Below are 21,655 nucleotides of genomic sequence, written 5' to 3' on the forward strand. Positions count from 1 at the left end.
AAGCAGATTCATACATTGGCATATGCTCATTGCCAAACTTGAATACAACATCCTCCACCTCCATTGAAGTGCAGTAAAACAGCAATTCTCAAAGCGCTGGTACAAACCCTGATCCTGATCGTATCATTGTTGAAAAACAATTGTTTTTGTTGTCTTTTTATGCTATTTTTGTTTGTTTTTTGTTTTAACTGTCTTTTTTTGTTGTATGACTAATTTTTGCTCCATGCACGGCACTTTGTATGCAGTGCTCAGTTGTTGTAAAATGCTCTATGAATAAAGTTGAACCGAGTTGAGTTTAATTGAAAAATAAACGAACATGAGCATGATGTGCATGTCTGTAATCACAATTTTGTTTGGCAAAATGTACTTTCTGTACTCTTTGTAAGAAAAAATAGGGCCAATTTAATAAAGGGCTCATTTTAACTCTATGGTTTTATACTCATATAAACAAGGGGAATGTAACTCTCATAGGCCTGGAACAGATTAATTCTACTTCAATTGACTTAAATGAGAGGAATTACTTTGGTTTGTGAACCAAATCTCTGAACAAATTAATTTTATAAAGCGAGGTTTGACTGAATGTGCCATTCATCAGAAGCTAATACTGTTACACTAATGCAAATCTGTGCATCCCAAAATGCAGCTCTGCTTACTTTTTGTCTTTAACATAATAGTGTCATTGCTTGAAAATGGCAGAGCTTCAAGCAGCCTAGCTGCTAAATCATGGGTGGAGAAACTCAGCCTGGGTGTGTTATTATGTAAATTGGTCCAAAATTCAAAATGGCTCACCCACAGACCCATTTTGAGAAATAAGCAGCTCAAGCAAAGATTTACTTGGTTGTATTGTTTCACACTTAATGTGTGGCCAGGCGCTCCAGACACACGACAAGCAATTAAAAAGTCAATTTTCCATAACATTTCCCCCTTTAACCGACCAAATATGGTTCCCTTAAAAGGAGCACCTCGAGCTACCCCCAAAACAAACAGAAAAAGTTGACAGTACTTTTCTGAAAATGTTTCTTTGTGTGCACGAAGTAGCTCTTGATAACGAAAAATATGCGGTGCAAAATGTAACAGAAGGCATGGACAGACTGAGCAAGCTCACACCATAGACGGCCCGCTGGCTGCTGACAAACCAACATTCTTGTGCTTCTATTCCTCCCCGCTCTCCTAAATGGCTAATCTTTCTTGGATCTCACCATTAATTGGTTACCAGACTCTGCAGGGCAAGGGAAAGTGGTGCTATTTAAGGCACCGACATGCAACAGCAACACTTTCATCTTGGCAATGACAGGCAACAATTATATTAGCAGATTTGAAAGTGAACCTCCTATCTAGGCACTAATCAAAAAGTCAGCCCATCTGCTGAGTGTATCTGTGCAGCATGTATGATAAAAGTGTGTCCGACGCTAATTAACTGCTAAGTAGACCACAATTAGACAATTTATTTCTACTCTGCAAGAAAAATAAGGAGAAGAGCATAATGAAAGCATTTCATTGTGTAGCATGGAGCAACATCTCTCTTTCTGGCTCTCCCCCCTTTTTCTCTCTCCTTGACGTACGCGCGCGTGCATCCGCGCATCAATACAACCTTACGTGCGTGTGCGTGCTTTCTATCACGGGCGCGCGCGCGCGCGCACGCACACTCGCGCACGCACGCACGCACGCACGCACGCACGCACTTTCTCTTTCCCTTAGCTGTGCTTTTGTGTTTTGTCAGAATTAATGAGAAAAGTTCCCTTGCCCTAGGGGTAATTAGTGTCCTTGGAGTTAAATAAGCTAATACTTAGACACCTCTGGCACAAGCAATTATGTTTGTGTATTGAATAATTGATTCAAAGAGGGGGGAAGGGCTGCTAATCAGATCTGAGCATAATGAATTGATTTAATTAACAGGGGAATCCTTGGGTCGCTGCAAAGAAGCGTACGCGGCGCATTTATTGCTCAGAGCGGAGCGGGTCGCGCACAGACGCGGGCACAGAGGCGGCGGGAGCACTTTGTCACATTTGCAATTGGATTTGTTTGAATGTAGTTGTCGTCTCGGAGCAAATGAGAGCGAGAGGGGAAGCATATTAACATCCAGGAGAAGAGAGAGCTCAGACCAGCTCGGCGTGCGCCTCACCCGCCTTCCAGCGCGCACTGCACGGCACTAGTTAGTCGAGATTCACGCCGCCCATTCGCCTCGTTTATTCGCATGGAAGTCATTCAAAGCGCCTATTTGGGCTTATTTATTTGGGCTGCAGCTCAAGTGGGGAGACGCGCATCCGGCCACGGCAGTCAGCGTCGTAACGACCGTTCTTATTTTTAGAGAAAGGTGTTCGTTTGATTCAAGGTTTCGCCGTATAGCCCGCGCCGTGCACAGCCACATCAAGACAATCCCGGTGAGAAGCTCCGAGCGGAGCGAGCCGCGCAGCCTCCTGGAGCCAAGGACGGATCGGCCGGGGAAGGACTCCTCGTTCCTCAGGACGATGGTGCTGGACAAGGAAGAGGGTGAGTTACATCCCCGCCTCTTGGATGTCACATCCCGGACACTCGGACTGGTAACCGCTGACATTACCAGCACATTTTACAACACATTTAAAGCTTCCCTGAGCCTCGAGCCACATCAAGTCTCCTTAATTTCATGCATTTCTTTTAAACTGACGGTTGGTGCTTGTGTATAAACCCCCCTGCATCCTGAAGTTGAGGTGCACTCACGGCGAGCTCCTCTCCCAAATGCACAAAGAGAATTGAATGGAATGTTTATTTACACTTGATGTGCAGAGCTTGAAGTCTCCTGCTAAGTGCTTTTTGCCTGGGTGAAGTTGTTAAGAGGCAGCCAGCCTCTGACAGCCTCCCCGGGATGGCACATGACAGCAGAGTGCTTTTAACTTGATTGCAAATTATGGATAACGCCGCGCAGCCTTGACTTCACTTTTCCCATCCAAATAGGCCCACTTGCATTACTTATCTATTTCAATGTATTTGGGTTAATGGGCGAGGCAATCTAATTAATTTTAATTTAAATCAAACTCGCCTCTCTAATGACGTTCCATTTTGGATTCAAGCTGACGTGGAGACGTGCAGTGCATTTATCACATGCTGGTCCACAGGTCTAAATGATGCTCAGTGTACTGTGAATGCATTAAATCCATTAATGTGTTATGCTTTTAATATTCAAGCAGACACCATATATGTACATGTGGGAGAGCACTTTGAGCTCTGAGACCAAGTTTTCTGTCTTGTAACACACTCCACAGACTCTCACCGTGCTTGTTGTGCTGACCACCTGCTGAGATGCACCAGAAATGTACAATAATTTTTGTTATTTCACCACGTGTAGCATATAAAGCTCTTGCACCTTTCAGGGCTCTTCCTCGGCGAGTAATGGATGCATTTGGAGCCCATTATTTATGTTTGAAAATGGATATTTGCCATCTCTTAGCAGTGCATCCTTTCACTTAGGCGTCAAAAAAAAAGCATTCGATTTTGAGGCAAAGACATAAATTGGCCTCTCTGGCGACATCCACGCTGTGCCGCTAATGTACCCAAATTAACTGAACTGTAAATAGTCTGCTTTGAATGTCTGTCCGGCTAAAAGTTCCTTATATGATTCATGATCCGGATTGCTTTTAACAGTTATTGGCTAAGCAATATGGTAAATGTACAAGGTGATGCAAATGGCATTAGTGGGAAAGGATGCACAAGAGCATGTAATGCAGTCAATACTACATTAACTACTGATGCCCAATTACAGAACCAGGGAGAGTGGCTTTTAGGAGCATTAGGACTTGCAGAAAAGCTGAGATCACCTGCTGCTCATTGCCTAAAAGCTTCACCCTTTATTTGCTGGAGCCGACCAGCGCCTCCCGCAGTTCGGCCCGCTTGGCAACAGAGCTGCTCCGCTCTGGTCTCGCTCATTACAGAGCCTCTTAACGTTTATTGGCTGTAAAGTTATAGGCTTGTCAATTCAACCTTCTCGCATATAATGCATCCGCTCAGCGCTTGCTCGAGGAAGGGGGCAGTTTTGGGTGGCCACATAATGGCAGCCTTTAATGATTTCTTAATTACAAGTGTGCTTTTCTGCATGAAGATTCATATTCTTTTTGTTGGGCATAAAGAGGTGCGGGTTGCTTGTTTGACAGATGTCAACTTCCTAATGTGTAATAATGTTCTGCGGTGGTTCTCGTGTGTCACCCTGAAAGCATTCTCCTATCATCAATAACTTTTATACTAGTTAAGAACAATACAGAAAAGGTATTGTTCAAAGGTTACTTAAACTTACTTCCACTTTCTTACTTATTCAAAGTGCCTTCCAAAGCAGCTGATTTAAGAAACGAACATGAGAAGTGCGTTGACAAAAATGAATACAGTAAACACCACAGAATGTGGCCACATATTTTGCCTTATATCTTAGCGCTGAGCCCGTCTTTTTAGCAAGGCCCTACATATATAGTTTGTCTTCTTGGAAATGAAGGAGGCAGCCAAGTGCCCCCCATAACAATTTTAACAGTCTGACCTCTTTTGGTCTAAAATTAGCAGTGGTGTTTTTGTTTTCTACCACTGGAAGTTGCATCAAATGAGTTTGACATAACTGCGAAATTCCGTTTTTACTACCTGTCCTCCAGTTGTGAATCACTGCTTCCCAGGCTTCCCAGGATCAAACCACAAATAATGGCTTTCCAACATTAGCGCCTGCTCATGATTGCCAGTCTTGTCCACAGTTTACAAACCCAATCTGAATCAATATGTGTTTCTGAGAGTTGGCGCACTCATCAGTTCAGTGGGTAAAGGTGCAGACGAGGGCAGCGGTGGAGTTTGTACAAGTTTGGCACATGACCAAATAGGTTCAATTCGGCTGATCGGAGGAGGAACTGCGATGCCTTTGAGCAAGGCATCAAACTTGCTTCTAAAAGTGACAGTAAAACATCTTAACGTTTACCTCTCGCGTCATGTACACGTGCGCCTAAATATCTGAATATTCAGCCGTTCTTTCGCCGCTGCACATTAAGTGTACGCTGACCTTAAGCAGAAGCCAAATCCTCCAGCGACTGATAACTTTCTGCTTCCCTCGCGCTGGTTAATTTACGGCTCCCTTATCACACTGTCCTGGAAAATGTGTACACTCATAAAGCGTGTGATTGAAAAGCAATCCTTCAGATGAACACAGACTGGTGATCTGTCAGCGGCTGTAATAAACCTTGGGCTCCAGGCTCACATTTTTATTTTGAAATAATAAGAATTGCTTCATTCTTTACCGGTGTTACCATGGTAATACTGTCTTGTAGCGATGTTATATTGATTCAGAAAGTGGACAGTAATATTTCTTTTCTGTTATTTGGTTTCTCAGGGTTGATTTCTAATTTCCAGTTGGAGATTACTTTTATATGTTGCTTAAGTCTTTTCACTTTTCCACAGGAATGTAATTTGCTCGCTGGTGTTTGCTATTTTCTCAGCTTATTGGTTTGCGCTTACTTCAAAATTAAACTTGCCCATTTCAAATATTGAAATTACAGTACATCAGGTTTGTGAGCTCTGGGGCCTGAACAATATTACAAACACACAAGTCACCAGGAGTGTGTTTTTTTTTTTCTCACTTTCAATATAGCGCATCACATACTGGGTTTACTCTTTCGTGTTCTGTTTAAAATTATTCATGAAGAGGAAGTTTGTCATTTATTTAATCATCGACTGCCATGTCACAATAGCCTTTTCTCTCCTGCCAGTGCAAGTGAGTTGTGCTCTCAGTATTTTGACTGCAACCAATACCCTGAAGCTGTTGTCAGCAAATCACACGTGCACCCTTCTGTGAGCAGTGTGTGTTTAATTCCGTTGAATTCTCACTGGAGATAATTTCCTCTGTCACCATTAAACCTCTTGATCGTCATCATTTGTGATTGTTTCACGTTTTCAAGTGCGCGAGATGTGTATCATTCATTTGTCACAATCTTGGAAGAATTTATAGGGCCTCAATTGAGACACGAGCCGGCCCGCTCACTCGCCTCGGATGCAAACGGCTGCACTCATCAGCAAGATGCAAAAACTCAATTATGCACTCTTGAGCTGTAAGAGCATCCAGTTTATTATTGCCTCAGGCTGGATGTTAGGCTCGCTGTCATCAGTGTGTGGCAAGGGACACATGATCTCCGGGAGGCCTTCGGCAGCCATTGTCTAACCTTCTGTTTCGTCCAACCGTTGCAATTAATGTTGTCACTGTCCACGGTTTTTATTGCACTGGCGCTTGGATTGAGACTGGTGACAGTTTCAGCAGGACGATTCGGAGGTTTGACGACCAATGAGTGCACTCAGTACACTAGACTATACTGCCATGTAGAGCCAGGTTCCCCATCTTCCGGTCCGTACGTATTGTACGCAGCTTGAGTGATGCCCCCAACCACCAGCCTGATACCCTTCACTTGCCTGTGTTGCTGCCCTCGCCTCTCCTAGAAATGTCGTCCTGTGTGGTCGCACATAACGTATCACACATAGCAGAATCTGCCACTGATTGTACGCAAGACAAACAATGCAGTACACTATGTGGAAGAGTAATTTCAAAACTTTCTCTGGAAGTGGAAGTTACTGGCAAGAATATTCATGACAGTCGTGGCGGTGGCAATAATTTACATTAGGGAGTGGTTGACATCTGGCAAACGGCTGAAGATGACAATAAGTGTGTCGTATTGGGCAGTAAACTGAATTCAACTTTTAACAGTGTGTTTGCTGTGTCCACTACTGTGATTGGTCAAATGCAGAGGTCACGTGTGTGTACATGAAAAATAAAGATGATTCTTCTTCTCACTTCACAACAAGCAGCAGTTGGGCAAATATCAAACAGTTCTTCAAAACAAAAAGGGGGCTTCAAGCTGTTGAATGCCACTCCTAATTGAAGTGGACTGTCAAACTAACAATAAAACTGAGAATTACACATAGTGTATGTAAAACAACCACAAACAGTACCTATGACTCTGGAAAGTGTGCTTAGCTTAATGCTAACAAACAATGTGAAACACCATTGACATGCTAACTGTTAACACCGATTGTCATGGAACGATGGGGCAACAAATTTAGACAGATAATATAATAGTACTCGTAGGCATGTATTATTTATCCCCTACAAAAAAGACTGACATTGCAGCATCACAGCCACAGTAGTAATATATAAGAAGTACTCTTCTTCGTTTGTGTCTGCATGACTGTGCCTGCTAGTGGCCAAGGCGGGCACACCAGAAAGAGCAGCATAATGAATTTGATTGCAATATTTAAATCCAGATGGAAAAACAAATTTTTTTACATTATATTTAACTATGTTATTTCTTTGTTTTTATAACGTACAATATTACCAAGTTATGGTTTTCGTTTAAAAAAAAAAAACACAAGCAAAAATGTTAGTTTTGCTGGAACCAATTAACAGCATTTCCATTCATTTCAAATGAAAAAAGATCATTTGAGATATGTGTGTTTTGAGTTTTTATTTTAAGGCACCACTGTAATGGTTTCTTTCTTGGATTGGCCACATGCCTCCTCCAAGATTAGCTGAAAAATGTTGAGTTGTGTTTGAATAATGTCGCACAAAAACAAACATCATATTCCTTTGTATGTGCGTTTGGTTCAGGTTGCTGACTCGGGGAGGTGACTCATTAGTTTTAAAGCACAATTAAAGCACATTGTAGAGGCCAGATGTACTACAGCCTGATCTGAAACAAACACAGACACGCTCAGGAGGAATGTTGATGTTGCGCAAGCAGAAAATCCCCCACTAAAAATGTGTGAGTCATCCATTGTTAGTTTGTGTTAAAAAAATAAATAAAGTGTTTATCAATATCAGGTAGCCCAGCAGTATGGACGTCTCCCTATAATTTATAGAGTCTGCCACTTGCTGTTAGTATGGGAAATAATTAGTACTGGTGCATCTACAGTACAAACACAAATTTGAGCAACTCACTTGTTTCACTCATGCACATTTTCTGCAATGATTTTTTTCCACCCTGGCTAGGAATTACACACTGTCATGATGATTATTCCTCCAGCAAGCTGTTATTTTTAAAAGGACAAAGAGACACAAAAGTCAAGTGAAACACCAAATAATTTTACATAGAATGACAGGCAGCAAGACAGAACCTAGCAAAATGTTACTCCTGATGGGAAAAGGGGATGTGTTGTTTTATTATGACATTTCTACAATTTAAATCTAGACTGATTTTGTTGATTTTAATGCAGCATATTTCTGTTCTTAAGATCATTTTGTGTTGCAAGTTTATTTCTCCTCAGGCTTATTTATGTAGTATGGTCCCTTTTTAGTTGGCCTCTCAAATAACAAAGATGCCCAAAATGCACATTGGGGCATTACTGGCTATTGGTTCCTTTTTGGTCCCTGCATGAAAAGACATAATATTTTACTTAAAATAAATAAAAGCTGTTTTGTGAAAATAGTTTTTAAGTTTAACTTTAAAATAGTTTAACCCTACACTCTGTCTTCCACCTAACATGTAAATAAAACAATGCCTGTAAATTTGATTGCAACCTAAATGTAAATTATATATATATATATATATATATATATATATGGTCGCGGGCGTGCTGGAGCCTATCCCAGCTGTCTTCGGGCAGTAGGCGGGTGACACCCTGAATTGGTTGCCAGCCAATCGCAGGGCACACAGAGACAAACATCCGAACTCACAATCACACCTAGGGGCAATTTAGAGTGTCCAATCAGGACCCGGAGAAAACCCACGCAGGCACGGGGAGAACATGCAAACTTATTGCTAAATTTTTCCTGCATTTTTAAAATGTATTAATAAGTTTTTAACTTACATAACTTTAAGTCTCCATGATAAAAGACGCAAGGATGGTTTGATTGCTCAATTTTCTAAAGTACAAGTTCGTCACCACTATTTTCGGACCGTTTGATTTCCTTCCTCTTCTTCGGCTTTTCTTGAGTCACAAGTCGCAAAATATAATTTTTTTTTTTTAGGGGACATTTGTTTTACAAAAACCGAGACCATGAACATCTGGGCCGCGTTCGGAAATTCACTCTGAAGCCCGTGAGAGTGTGTGTTCAGAGAGGCAGAGCTCACTTATTTATTTATTTTCCGAACGCAGCCTATGTTCTAAGCTAATCAGCGGCTCGTGCTTGAACCTTTTCCATCTGGACTGCCTGACACACTGGTGCACCGTGTCCCCAGTTGGAGCGCCTGGAGCGTGCAACGGCACTCCGTTTTTGGTGCACTCTGAATAACCAAAAGGAACATTTCAACAATGCTCTGAGTTTCCGTACAGTCTGAGCAAATCAGTGCGTGCTCTGAGAATATTTCTGAACGTGCCCTGGAGTTCATCACCGTCAAAAAAACCCATTCACCTCATCGTGGGTTTGGAAACTCAGAACGTTGTTCAAATGTGTCGTTCGGTTATTCTGAGTACCCCAAAAAATGGAACTCAGTGCAGGCAGTACAGGGAAAGTAAATAGCTGCGTTCAGAAATTAATATGAGCGGAGTGTTCTCGACACTGCAGCAGCGGATGACACGGACAATAAAACGTCGGCTTATAACTACATTAAAGTTTTGGTTTTTTTATCTTAAAAAGGCTCACCTTCACTAGAATACTGCATCACGTTGTAGCCAAAGGTACAATCCTGGTGGACTAATGTGCCATTTAAGTCCTTGACATAGTGCAAAGTAAAAGTTAGGCTAGGTTCACACCGCAGGTCTTAATACTCAATTCGGATTTTTTTTAAAAATCAAATTTTTTGGTGTAAGCGTTCATAGCACATTTTAAATGCGACCTCGGTCTTGCCTGCTGTATGAACACATGCGTCACAAAAGTGACCTGTATGCGCAGAAGAAGAGACGACGTCACTCCCGATGTTGTGTTTGCGGAAGCAAATGTGGTCCAGCGTGTCAGGGCATTTATACAGTCAAGCGATTAGGTAGGTGGTAGAAATAAATACAGTATTTGGGGAAAATCACGAGGCAACGCTTTAATAATTAATTTCATGGAGATATCACTAACGATGATGTCACGTCACAATAGGGTTTCCAACTTCCGGAAAAATAAATAAGGGACACTTCATCGGCAGGGACGGCCAACCTGACTGCCTTCAACTAGGGATGGGTAGATCGATACCAAAATATCGATATTCCGATCCAGAGTGCTCAATTTTAAGTATGGATCCTCAAGCTAAAGTATTCTTATAATGTATAATATATTTATTAATCCATAATTTAGAAGCTTGTATTGTCATCCAATCAGAAGTTTTGCTATGTGTTGCCACGGGCAAAGAGCTTTCTGCCTTGGCAGAACCAGACTGCTAGCTCTGGTCCCGCCCACCAGAACTTTGTAAACAAATTTGATTGGATGACGAACGATCATAAAAGAGAAAAATAAAACTTTTTTTTTTTTTTACTGTTTCTCTACTATATTTATAATGAAAGTGTAGTATATCGACTGTCTATACAGTAAAAATTATGCATATCTGTTTGAACTTAATGTAATTAATGTAAGGCTGTGTGTGTGTGTGGCGGTGTGTAGGGGTGTGTGTGTGTGTGTATTCTTTAGCTATTATTCATCAATGTCAATCAATCAATTAATTACCCGTCTGTTCAATATACTTGTTTATTCCACCCCAAAATTATTATGTTTGTTATTATCATGTTACACAATGCTGACATTCATTGCACATTCCCATATTAACCTTGATCAGAGGGTTCAAAAAAATAATTATTTACATATCGTACATACCATATCTAGCTCTGGCGTTACCTGGTGGACAACAAATTTGTCTCGGGTTCCCCTAGTTTTGTTGAGCCTTCTGTATGTCTCCACCAATGAAATCATGTTTGTTTGAGGTCAGTCAGTCCACCATGGACTATGGAAAAAGTGCGCCGGCAAATATTTTCTCTCACTTTTTCGACCCATGTGTTTTCTGCTTTCGAGTTTTCTGTATTTTTGCAATCATTTCTGCGGAGGACTAGTGCTTCTGCCGGTCGCATTGCTGCTCGAAAAAGTGTCACCGTGTTCACGCTGCTTTGTTTGTCTTTCGCTATCGAGTTTGGCAAGCGGCATTACCTCGACCAATAAGATAGGCGGATTCGGTATTGTCATACTCGTGTAAAAATATGCTGTCAGCTCATTGGTCATAGAGCAGAGAGGTCCTAGGACCATTACCATAAGTTGTCATTTAAAAACAACTGTTGTTCATTAATTCCATGGACATTTTACGGACTATTTTTGACCCAAACAATATTACGGGACAAAGTGTGTCCCTTAGCAACTCAATACGGGACGCGTACTTATATTTCTAAATACGGGACGATTCCGTTATTCAAGGGACGGTTGGCAACCCTACGTCACAACCATGTGTAAAAAAATGAATCGATCTGAGCCGTGGCTGAATTACTACAATCGCCATAAATGTTCACCTTATGCTTCATTTTTCAAGTGGGATTAAATTAAAGTAAAATATAAAGTCCATAGCAACTTTGCAGATTCGATCCCCCTGCTGCCAGCACTGCAACTCCGCCTGCGCGGAGCGCATTTTGGGTTCCGGATGACGTCAATGTCGGATATATGCGGCCTGGCCGTTCAGACCGCGAACGCATTGGAAAAGATCGGATTCATATCCGATCTAGAACCACATACGAAAGCGAGCATTTGAAAAAATCGGAATTGAGCTGTTCAGACTGTCATAATGGCTTAATGGCTGTGTAAATCACACACAGCTATTGAGGGTGGGCTTGGAACGTACCACCTGCGAAAAGTGAGCTTCACTTTACTTATTCCAAAATCAACCTTGATATCATTAAAAGCTAGTTCTCTTAATATTCTTGCAAACAAAGTAAAACAAAAGAAGTGAATTCTCTTTTTTTACACTAACTTACCTTATTATCAGAATAAGCCGGTTCTTTTTAATGCATTAAAACATCAGTGTAAACAAACTTTTTTAATAAGGTGCTTAATATAACCTACAGCTGTGATTGTTGCAAAATAGATGGCGGGAGACAAGTGGTGATTGCGAAATTTTACACCCCCGTCGCGCCTTTCCAGTATTCTCCTTTACACAGGTGCGTCGGTTACAGTTGTGATCATTCCACCAAAGCCCAAATATTAGTGGGAGGACAGAACGACTTATTTCATGTTAGTGCCTTTTTTCATACCAAACAGCGTCAGGGGGAAAACCCCCCCCAAAAAAAAAAAATCTCACTTATGGCAAAATGTGTAAAAGGGCTTCTTCTGCGTTTTTTGTTCTATTTTGCTTGAACTGACTGCCCACTAACTCTAGGTGCTGCCAGCAGGGCTGCATCAGTGTCATTGCATTGTTATCTTACATCCATTTTCTGGACCGCTTATGTACCTTATTGAGGGTCTTGAAGAGGTAGAGCCTAACCTAGCCATCTTCGGCTGAAAGGCAGGCGACAGCCTTGATTAGTCGCCGGTCAATTGCAGGACATTTCGATACACACAACAATACCTGCACCCAAGTCAGGCACACGTGTCACTACACAACCCTTGCAATCCTTGTAGTTTAATTCCAACTTCAAATGACCTTTACATCTTATCATTTAGATAAAGAAAAGGTCATAAACATTCATTCAAATGAAGAATGACACATTGAGAGTTGATTTCTAATGAGGATTAAAGTGATGAGCACTGTGGGACCCTGCTTTTATTAAATCATACAGCCATCTTCTTGGTAAATACACCACCCTTGGATGCCTTGGCTCATATAAGCAAACATGCTGAGAAGTAATCTCTCACAGGATGACCTTCACTCAATCAAGTCTCAAACATCGAATTAAAAATGGCGATTTGACCCTGTTAAAGCTAGTCTACCAGGGCTCGGATATTGAAGTTGCTGATTTGATCAATGCTAAACACATTATATTTGCTACATACAAATTTGTATGCAAATGACTACACAACACACACTACTCTAAATCGGGAATTTGGGTCTCTTTGTTCACACATTTTATTTTGTTAAATTGTTTTCGATTGTTACAGACAACTGGCTCTCATTGCATTGTCTTGTGATTTGATCAGAGAACAGTATTTACAATACGACTTGAGTGTATTTCCCTTCTGTGTGAGGTACATGTGCACATTCTTAGTAGGCCTGACACAAAACCTGTATCAAAGAGTCCTGGAAAAACAACTAAAATTGCATGGCAGTAGATGACTGCAAGGTATTCCATGGGATGTATTTTTCTCATTGATTTCAGTAGACAGATTAATTCAAGCCAGTGGCGTGCAGAGTCGGGGGGGGTTGATGGGGCGAATGACAGAGGCATTCAAATAATGGGGGGCATTTTTTCAGACTGAATGAAGCTTGTGATTGTGAGTCAGAAATCTCCCACCTACCCCCATACACACCTTGACAATTGGGGAAAATACGCCCGCATGGATGAATGACTCCTATAATTGACATGTCTGTTAGACGCCTTATCAATGCAAAAGTAGAACTTTTGTTTTGGATCTCATGGTACCTACCATTATGGTTGGTGAGTTAAATGTTTAGATAAGGTCATCATTTAGACGGGGACTGACCACCATGTCCAAACCATACCATGTCACCCTCATCTTCTTGAACAAATTTTTGCCCAAGAGACCTCTCTCATTATTTACCCCGTCAGGTGCGCAAGTACGTGTTCGAATGACATTAGAAGCCCGTGCAGTTAAATAACTGCCCCCTGCGGGGAATCTGCATTATTCAGGATTAAAGTGCCTCCCTCGGTGCGCTGCGTTGTGGTGTTCCTTCTTCCCCCAACCCATTTTTGACACATTGAGGGCCCTGAATGACACACCTGTCTCCTAGCATTTCCTTGGCAATAATAAGTGTTCAGTAATTGCTGGGAAGTGGGGAAGATTTGGAACACTACTTCTCGACCTCGTGAGTGACACAAACTTTCGAAGGATCCATTTAATTCCCCCCTATATGCATTTTTAATGTGGACTAAAACGCGTTTGGCCCCAGTCATTGTCGTCTAAACTTTTAAAATGTTTTAGCAGAGTTGTGTATATAGGTGCTGTAGTTCATGAGGTGGAGTCAGAAAAGTTCCAGGACCGGTGTCAAGATATTCAGTATTTCAAACCCAAACCACCTTCAATGCACATGTACACATCTTCAAAAAAAATTATTTGGTGTTTTGCTATGTTCAGTGCGCAAGAAGGGGCAAGAGTTGTGGCAGGGCAACGCGTGGCCACTCACAATATCTTGAGCATCTGACAGCTCCTGGCCGGACGGAAAGAATTTCCTCCGTGCATCCACTTACCGGCTGGGAGTATCGTGAGTCGATTAAACTGTTTCCAACTATTGGCTGCCGGCTTAAGCCAGCCTCGTGATGAGATGATGAAGATGATGACAGTGAAGCGCAGACCGGAGCAAGCCAGAGGACATCACGAGAATATTTAAGATTGCGTAATAACACAATACTATTGGGTTTTGTTGCAGGTTTTACATTTTTATTTCGTTATAACGTAATAAAAATAATTAAATGCAAAATAAGGCAATGTTATTTTAGGAGGAGATTGAACATCTTCCACTTCCGGGTCATAGCTTTTAGTATTTTTTTTCTCTCATCAGGTAAATGGGCAGGCACACTAGAGGGCAGCCTATGCCTGTGAGAACAATACTGCTGGGAGGGAATGCACATGAAAAAGAGCGCTCCTCTGTTGCGCAGGCTTAGCAAGGCAGTCTTGCTTTTTAAAAGAACCCAACACAACACGTCAGCCGGGACTTGAACCGGTTAGGGACGATTAGAGGAACGGACGAAAACCTACCTCCGTCCTTGCTTGATTCGTCCTTTTTAAAAGAGTCCTGCGTCCGACCGGCCACAAAATGTGACCGTTCCATTCCTGGGATGGAATGCCCACCTCTGATTGTTTTAATTAAATGCACAATGTGAAAAAAAATCATCCAAACGTTGGCTCCTATCTTGAAAAATGTTTAGGTTGGAACACTCGTTTGATCTCAAAGCAGCACTGTATATCTTTTGTGACACCAATCCTGGATGTTTTCTACCACATCTCCTATATATGTAGTAGCGATAGTAGAAGTATATAGTAGTTGTGAGCATCAGCATCAAACAAAATTGGCACAACAAATCTCAGATCATGAACAAAATCACCACATTTGATTTGCAAGATCACTTCATTTTCAGTTGGCTTTTGGACCAATGAATTCCTCCATCTTTCAAGAGTTTGAGATTTATCCATTGAGAGATGAGTACAGTACATGTTTGCCATCCTTTCTTCCCTTCCTCAGCTTCTTCTGGTGCCATCTCGCACTCTCTCACTCTTATTTCCTGACAGCTTACCTTGCTGAGCCGTAATCTTCCCCTTCTACTGAGCAAGGAACAAGTCCCCTTCTGTTATAATTTGGAAACTGCCAGTTTCACGTGTTAAAAAAAAAGCAGCTATGAATTTAATTAGAAAGCTGTTGCAAATGTCTGTGATACATTTCTTTTAATTAACCCCATGTGAATAAATTAAAAATAATAGGGGCTGAAAAGTGTGGAAAAAAAACACCCTAATGAAGTTTTTCCGTTAATTGGGACGGAGTTTGCAGCCAAACCACAGTGTGCCGTGAACACCAGGAGCTAACAATGCCGCCTGTAAGCCTTAGAAAAAGGGCCCAGGGCCTTCGTGCTGACTTCAAGTGTAAGAAATGCACCTCTGACGTGATGGAAATGACCGTGGGCCGGGAGAAAAGGCAGTCCTGTTCCAGGCTGCTCTGCTGAGACTCCCCATGCCGCGCTTGAAGCCGGGCCAGTGTTATTGCAGCCCTAATGCGGCTGACTCATTTGGAGCGGATCAGCAGTAATTATGGTAGGAAAAGTGGCTGCAGACAGTGGGGGTCAGGACACTTGTAACATGTGAAAAGAGCAATTATTCCAGGAGACAAAACCTTCCCTTATCCCAGGCAGTGCCAGGGTCAATGCGAGGGACGGCTGGGCTCCGTTTCACCGAGTCTTATTAGCCACAGCAAGCTGCAAAGTTTGAGAGAGTGCATCTTGTTAATGAACAGCCCCTTCCTCATCCGCACAAGCCCTGTCTGCTCGCTCCCACTTACTGCGGGTGTTAATTATGTTGTAATCATAGCATGCATACAGTCCCAGAAATCACCTCACAGACCCCGGTATTCATACGGCACCATCTGGAAATGTAGCTGTGCCGTACAGTAACATAGAGGGCTCTCACAGGGTTGCGTTTGAAAAAAAAAAAAAAACAACAACAAAAAAAAACCATGCAAAGTATGAAACGTAATATTGACTCGGGCTCGGTGAGAAACTGCCTAATTTAATAGGGTGCGTCAGTGTGATTGCCTCCGTGTGTTCACGCATTTCTGTTCTTTGACTCGGAGCTCACATGCCCCCCCCCAACCAAGGATGGGAACATGAATCACGCAGCGAATCAGTACTCTTTATTTGACTTATCATCGCAAACGTACTCATCAGGCTGCTTTCAACCGCCATGTGTTTTGCAGCAGATATTATTAACAGATGTCTCGTGTTTTTGTCTTGGCAGTAGAGAAACGTGTCCATGGGCTCAATTACAGCAATGACAGAAGCCCAATGAAAGGGGCTGATTCATGCGCACAATGGCAAGACATCTGCATGAGCACCCCATTAACGCTGGGAGCAGACACTCAGGTCCGCGGATGGATTTGATTGTGTAGTCCCATAGATGTACCTTTGGCAGAGAGGACAAAAACTTAAAAGGCGCAAATTAGCCTGTGTTCCTTCTCGAGTGGCGGTCAAAATATCGGCACTATGATTTTGCGATGTGTTTACTCGTAACATAAAAAATGAGTTGTGAGGGGGGTGGTTGGCTAATCAGTGTGTGGTTGACGTCTTATTTATGAGTATATTGAGGCTGGACATGTGAAAGATAATGATGACAAATGCACTTTGTTTCGGCTGTAGGCACCCATTTTGTAACGCGCAGCATGTCATTTGCCAAAGCATCTCCCTGGCCTGTGGCTCATATTCGCTGCAGCTGCTGCGAGGAATTATTGGGGGCCCCTGGGAGAAAGCCCACCCGGGGCCAGCTTCACCTCCTTGAAAGACCACCGCCCTCCCCGTGCGTCAGGAAGGCTGAGCAAGTCTCATCAAGATCCTTTAACTCCCCATGAACTGGCAGAGGGTGCATCGCATCGTGGCTTTTAATTGATCAAAAATGGCCTTTAACAAAACACACAATCAGAGGCAACTGTCCCCTCTGCTATTAAGGCTGATTGACATGAAGAACAGATGTTCCACTGGGATCAAGTGTGGGAGGATGTTGAGAGTGTGCATCCATTTCCTTTCAATTGTACCCTGTGCACAATGAGGCATGCGAAAAGAGAGCTGCAAATGATTGATTAGCTCATCAGAAAAAGCTAATTAACCGTAAAGTATTCAGCAATTACGGTGCCATTTTTCTTATCAGTTCGGTCATCGTTAAGACGCTAAATATTTGCATATTTCAGCATATTAAGTGTTGCTTTGTCTCTCATTGGTTGGCTATGTTACAAAAGTAATGCAAATTCAATTTTAAAAATTTGTAACCCCAAATGCATCGACATAGTAGCCAAAAGAGTGCGATGTGAAATACCAACAATCATCATTATCATCATCATCATCATCATCATCATCATCGTCATCATCATCACCATCATCATCATTATCTTCATGTAAATGAATACTAAATCCTAGTAAGTCAGAAATGTATTTCATCAATAGTTGTTGAAAGGGCTTATGCAGGTCTGGTCACGCATGTGTGATCATTTTACTTCTCCACTTTCTCGCTTTACCATTGAGGGCTCCGTGGAATGCATTTTCTTTTAAATCCTTTAATATATCAAAAATGTACTGTGATGAGGTGATAGCTGTAAAGTCTAAATAGGGTGACACAGAAAATCGGATGCTATCGCCATAATGGAAAATACATGCTCTGACAGACCCTTGGAAAATAAAAAGTTACAGTACATTTTGTTGAAAGATATGATCTTAAAGGAAGTGGATGGATGGGAGAAGAGAGCCATGACAGGCCTTTGCAAACACTACTAATAGCATTTTAATTCCTTCTGTGGATGGATAAGTTGTGTCGCTCTGCTTGGACGGGCAAAATGTTTCTTGCTAGAGAATGAAAAGAGATGTGGAGATGCATATGAGGTGTCAGAAAGGTTCCAGGACTTGTGTCACACACACAAGAAAACTAAATCCAAACTACCACGTTGCCCACTTCACTGCGGGCCAGTCGATCAACTAGCACATCTAAAGAAAATGCACCTGCTCACATTGCTGTGAGCATCTGACAGTTCCTTCCGGAGGATGATAAAGCCAGCAATCGCCCTACTCTCCCGACCTGGCTGTGTGATTTCGGTGTGATTATTTTCCCTCTTTCCCCAAGATCATGGGAGTCATTAAGGGGATCCGATTTGAAAACATGGACAACATCAAGGTGGTTGTGATGACGGAGATGCAGAGGGTCCTGGAAGAAATCCTCTGAGAGTGCACAAAGGTGTGGCAGAGAAGACTGGGAAAGAGTGGTACACCAAAGGGGAAAATTTGGAGTTGGACAATTGGAAACTTGGAACTTTTCTGACACACCTCGTACCTTTTGTGACTACAATTAAATGAAAAGTCATTTTACTTCTCTCCGTCTGTGAACTGGTTGCCTGACTATCGCGTTGTTTTTCACCCAGGGATGGTGCCGATGGGGAGGTTGTGTTCTACCCAAATTGACACCCCAAGTGTGTTGAGCGGTAAGAAAATGTCTCTCGGCTTGAAGAACATTTCTTTAAAAAATTCTATATGATAAAATAATTGTTTGTCTGAGTTATTTGTTGAATGAGTTTGAGCTATTTGCTAAACTCAAGACAGTATCGTCAGTTACATGTGACTCCTTTTCCTTATAGTCATTTTTAGTGGGTTCTGTACAAAAACTCACTATTGATTAGCTTAGAAGCACATCTTCAGGCATTAAAGCACACAAAGTGCACCAAGCCAGTCGTAACAATTTATAGTGGACCCCCACATATTTGCAGTTTGGCATTCACAAAATCACCGATATGCAGATTTTTATTTGTTTGTTTATTCCTATCCTCCTTTATTTGTGTCTGTATGGGGGCGATGTTCTGTCATGTGGCAAAAAAAGTAATAAAAACTTTTTTAGCTTTCGTGGCCAAATACTACAGTACAGCACAGTAGAGCCACAGTAGATCAAGGCTCTTCAACCTTTTTTGAAGCTGGGAGCGACTTCTTGGCTGCTGATTATTGCAAAGGGCCACCAGTTTGATAAATGAGTTACTGTGTTTTATATTCATTTATGTGAAGGCACTGATCATGTTAATGATTTGTCGCAATAATTGGGAAACATTTATACCAACATGCAACACTTTATTTCAGTATGTCACCACGTGTTTACAGTTTCAAATAATCACTTATACAACATTCCTAGAAGATCACAATGTCCCATCACTCATGAGCTATTCTTGAACAGGCCCGTGGGCTACTTATCTGGTCCTTTGGGGCGACCTGGTACCCGCAGTCACCACGTTGGTCTGTGTATATACACTGAAAAAATGGTGTGTTGAATTCACACAATGTTTAAAGATGTTTGTAAGCATTTGAATTGTTGCAGTTTATAAATTATTCCTCAAAATAATTCAGCCCTAATTATGATCAATATTAGGCGAGCATCACCTATCGCGGAAATTCATGGTCGGAGTCAGGCTTGGTCCCCATCCCGGGCAAAAAGTCAAGGTCCGCTGTACTGTATGTATGTAGTCTGATTTCCTACTAAATTCCTGAAAGTTCATGCTGGCTCAGTTGAGACATCTCCCGAACAACTGGGGCATGTGCAAGACAAAATGAATGTGCGACTGACTTCAAACACTAAAGTCAGTGTTGGTGTTTTACATTGATGAGCTGAGCAAGGCTTTAAAGCGAGCAGGCACCCAGCGGAGGCAGAATCCAGTCATTCCAAGATAGGTTAATCTTTGGAAGCATTGGCCTTTTCAAGCAGGATGTAAAACACACACGTGATATGTATAAGGAGAATGTGGTGGTCTCAACCAATTAGGAGTAGTTCTCCGGAGGTGGAGGAACGACCTTTTTGTATAATTAGTTATCTTATTTAAAGCAAAGATTTTGAATGGAATTCCTAATTAGTTGTCATGAAAGGCAAATTAAAAGAGTTTTGTGATCCCAAGGGACTTAAATGTTTTCTTTTTCAAAAGACTATGAAGCACATGTGCATGCACACGCACGCACACACACACCCCTACACGCACACACACACACACACACACACACACACACAGTCATTTTCTCTCTCCTCATTATGACTGCTCTGTAGTTGTGTGGAAGCCTGTCAGAGGAGGATGGTTGGCATACCTGCAGAGAGCTCCCCTAACAAGCCATGAAATGCAGGGAGAAGAGTCTGCCCTCAGCCACTGTGGCTTGAATTTGAAGCTTTTTACCTTCATTTGCACCTAACATTGGTATTTATAGCAAGTTTTTGTGATCATAATGTAGCAACTTCAAGGGGTCTGCTTCGAGGACGGTGGGACGGAGGAAAGGCCAAACTGTAATTGATAGATTCCACTGCAGAACAAGACCAATTAGCCTTTACTTTTCACATCTAATAAATAAATGACGTCTTAACACCACATACTCATTTTAATTTCACCTCTGATACGGATGAAGGCAACTAATAGAGAGTTCTTTGACTATTGTAAGTGGCTGGCTAAAATTCACTGAAAATATTAGTTTCATTGTATTATTTAATCCTAAGGTCTGTTGCTCTAGATTTCACATTTTGGAGGTCACATAGTTGCTAGCTCTTGGAGTATTGGTGCAAAATCACTCGCTCATTTTCAGAAACCAACAGAAAGCTACATTTCTACAAAGTTAATTTGGTGCCTGTGAAGGCTGCTGTAGAAATATAAAAGACTGGTGAACAAAATTTGGTCGAAACTATTTCTGAACTAAAGGCAAAACTAATGATATTCGAAAGCCTGCATATCCGATCAAACAAACTGATAAGTAAATGGAGTGAGGTTCCCGTGACTGGTTAAGTTAGCGTATTACTACACATGCATCCGCTCGACTCTTACATGCGAACAATTTTATTTTTGTCAACAAAAATCTAGAGAATGGAGTTTGTTTTCGTTGGCTTGTTTATTTCACTGTGAAGTGGTTTAGCTTGAAGCCTCAGAATGATTTGCCTTTCTGTATGCGGTTTTGCACTGCTGTTCCTCTTTACAGCATTTCATTTATCGAAAAAATGCCAACGTAATACCACAAGAGAACTCTTCAAAAAACATTTGGAAGAAAAATTCTGTTGCGCAACAACACACTTTGTTGACAATTTCCCTCCTTCCAATTAAAATGAACAAACTGCTAATCGCACTTCAATTTTCCAAGGACATTTCTTCAAGTGTCCCATCCTTGCTGTACATGTTTATGTTCTTTGTGTTTCCAAGGAAGACATAGCTTTAAGAGAGCAATGTTGTTTAACACACGCTCGAAAAAACATCTCTTTGAAGGGCAAACATGACAAGCAGGGAGAAACAGTGCACAAAGTGAAGCTGAGTTTACAATTGGGCATCAAGCACAAACAGCACGTGAACCAAATCAAACACACCATCCGCGTGATAGTCAAACACTAGACATTTGCTCTCCTTCACTTATCTCTGAA

At 41.8% G+C, this 21,655-nt stretch overlaps 1 protein-coding gene across 2 annotated transcripts in view; it reads left to right on the forward strand.

Moving 5' to 3' along the window:
• The first annotated feature begins 1,642 nt into the window (after positions 1–1,642).
• The window catches only part of lmo1 (LIM domain only 1), a 37,982-nt gene continuing 17,969 nt past the window's right edge, over positions 1,643–21,655 (forward strand). Inside the window, exons 1-2 of one of the 2 annotated variants that reach the window (XM_086026372.1) lie at positions 1,643–2,490; positions 18,657–18,716. In XM_086026372.1, the coding sequence (XP_085882498.1) occupies positions 2,469–2,490; positions 18,657–18,716 (82 nt within the window). In that variant the 5' untranslated portion in view covers positions 1,643–2,468. The remainder of the gene's footprint in view (positions 2,491–18,656; positions 18,717–21,655) is intronic. The other variant, XM_086026373.1, reaches the window with a different exon arrangement.

The sequence above is a fragment of the Filicampus tigris genome, chromosome 3 (assembly GCF_054856515.1).
Source record: "Filicampus tigris isolate MCC_2025a chromosome 3, RoL_Ftig_1.0, whole genome shotgun sequence".
In the NCBI taxonomy this organism is placed as follows: domain Eukaryota; kingdom Metazoa; phylum Chordata; class Actinopteri; order Syngnathiformes; family Syngnathidae; genus Filicampus; species Filicampus tigris.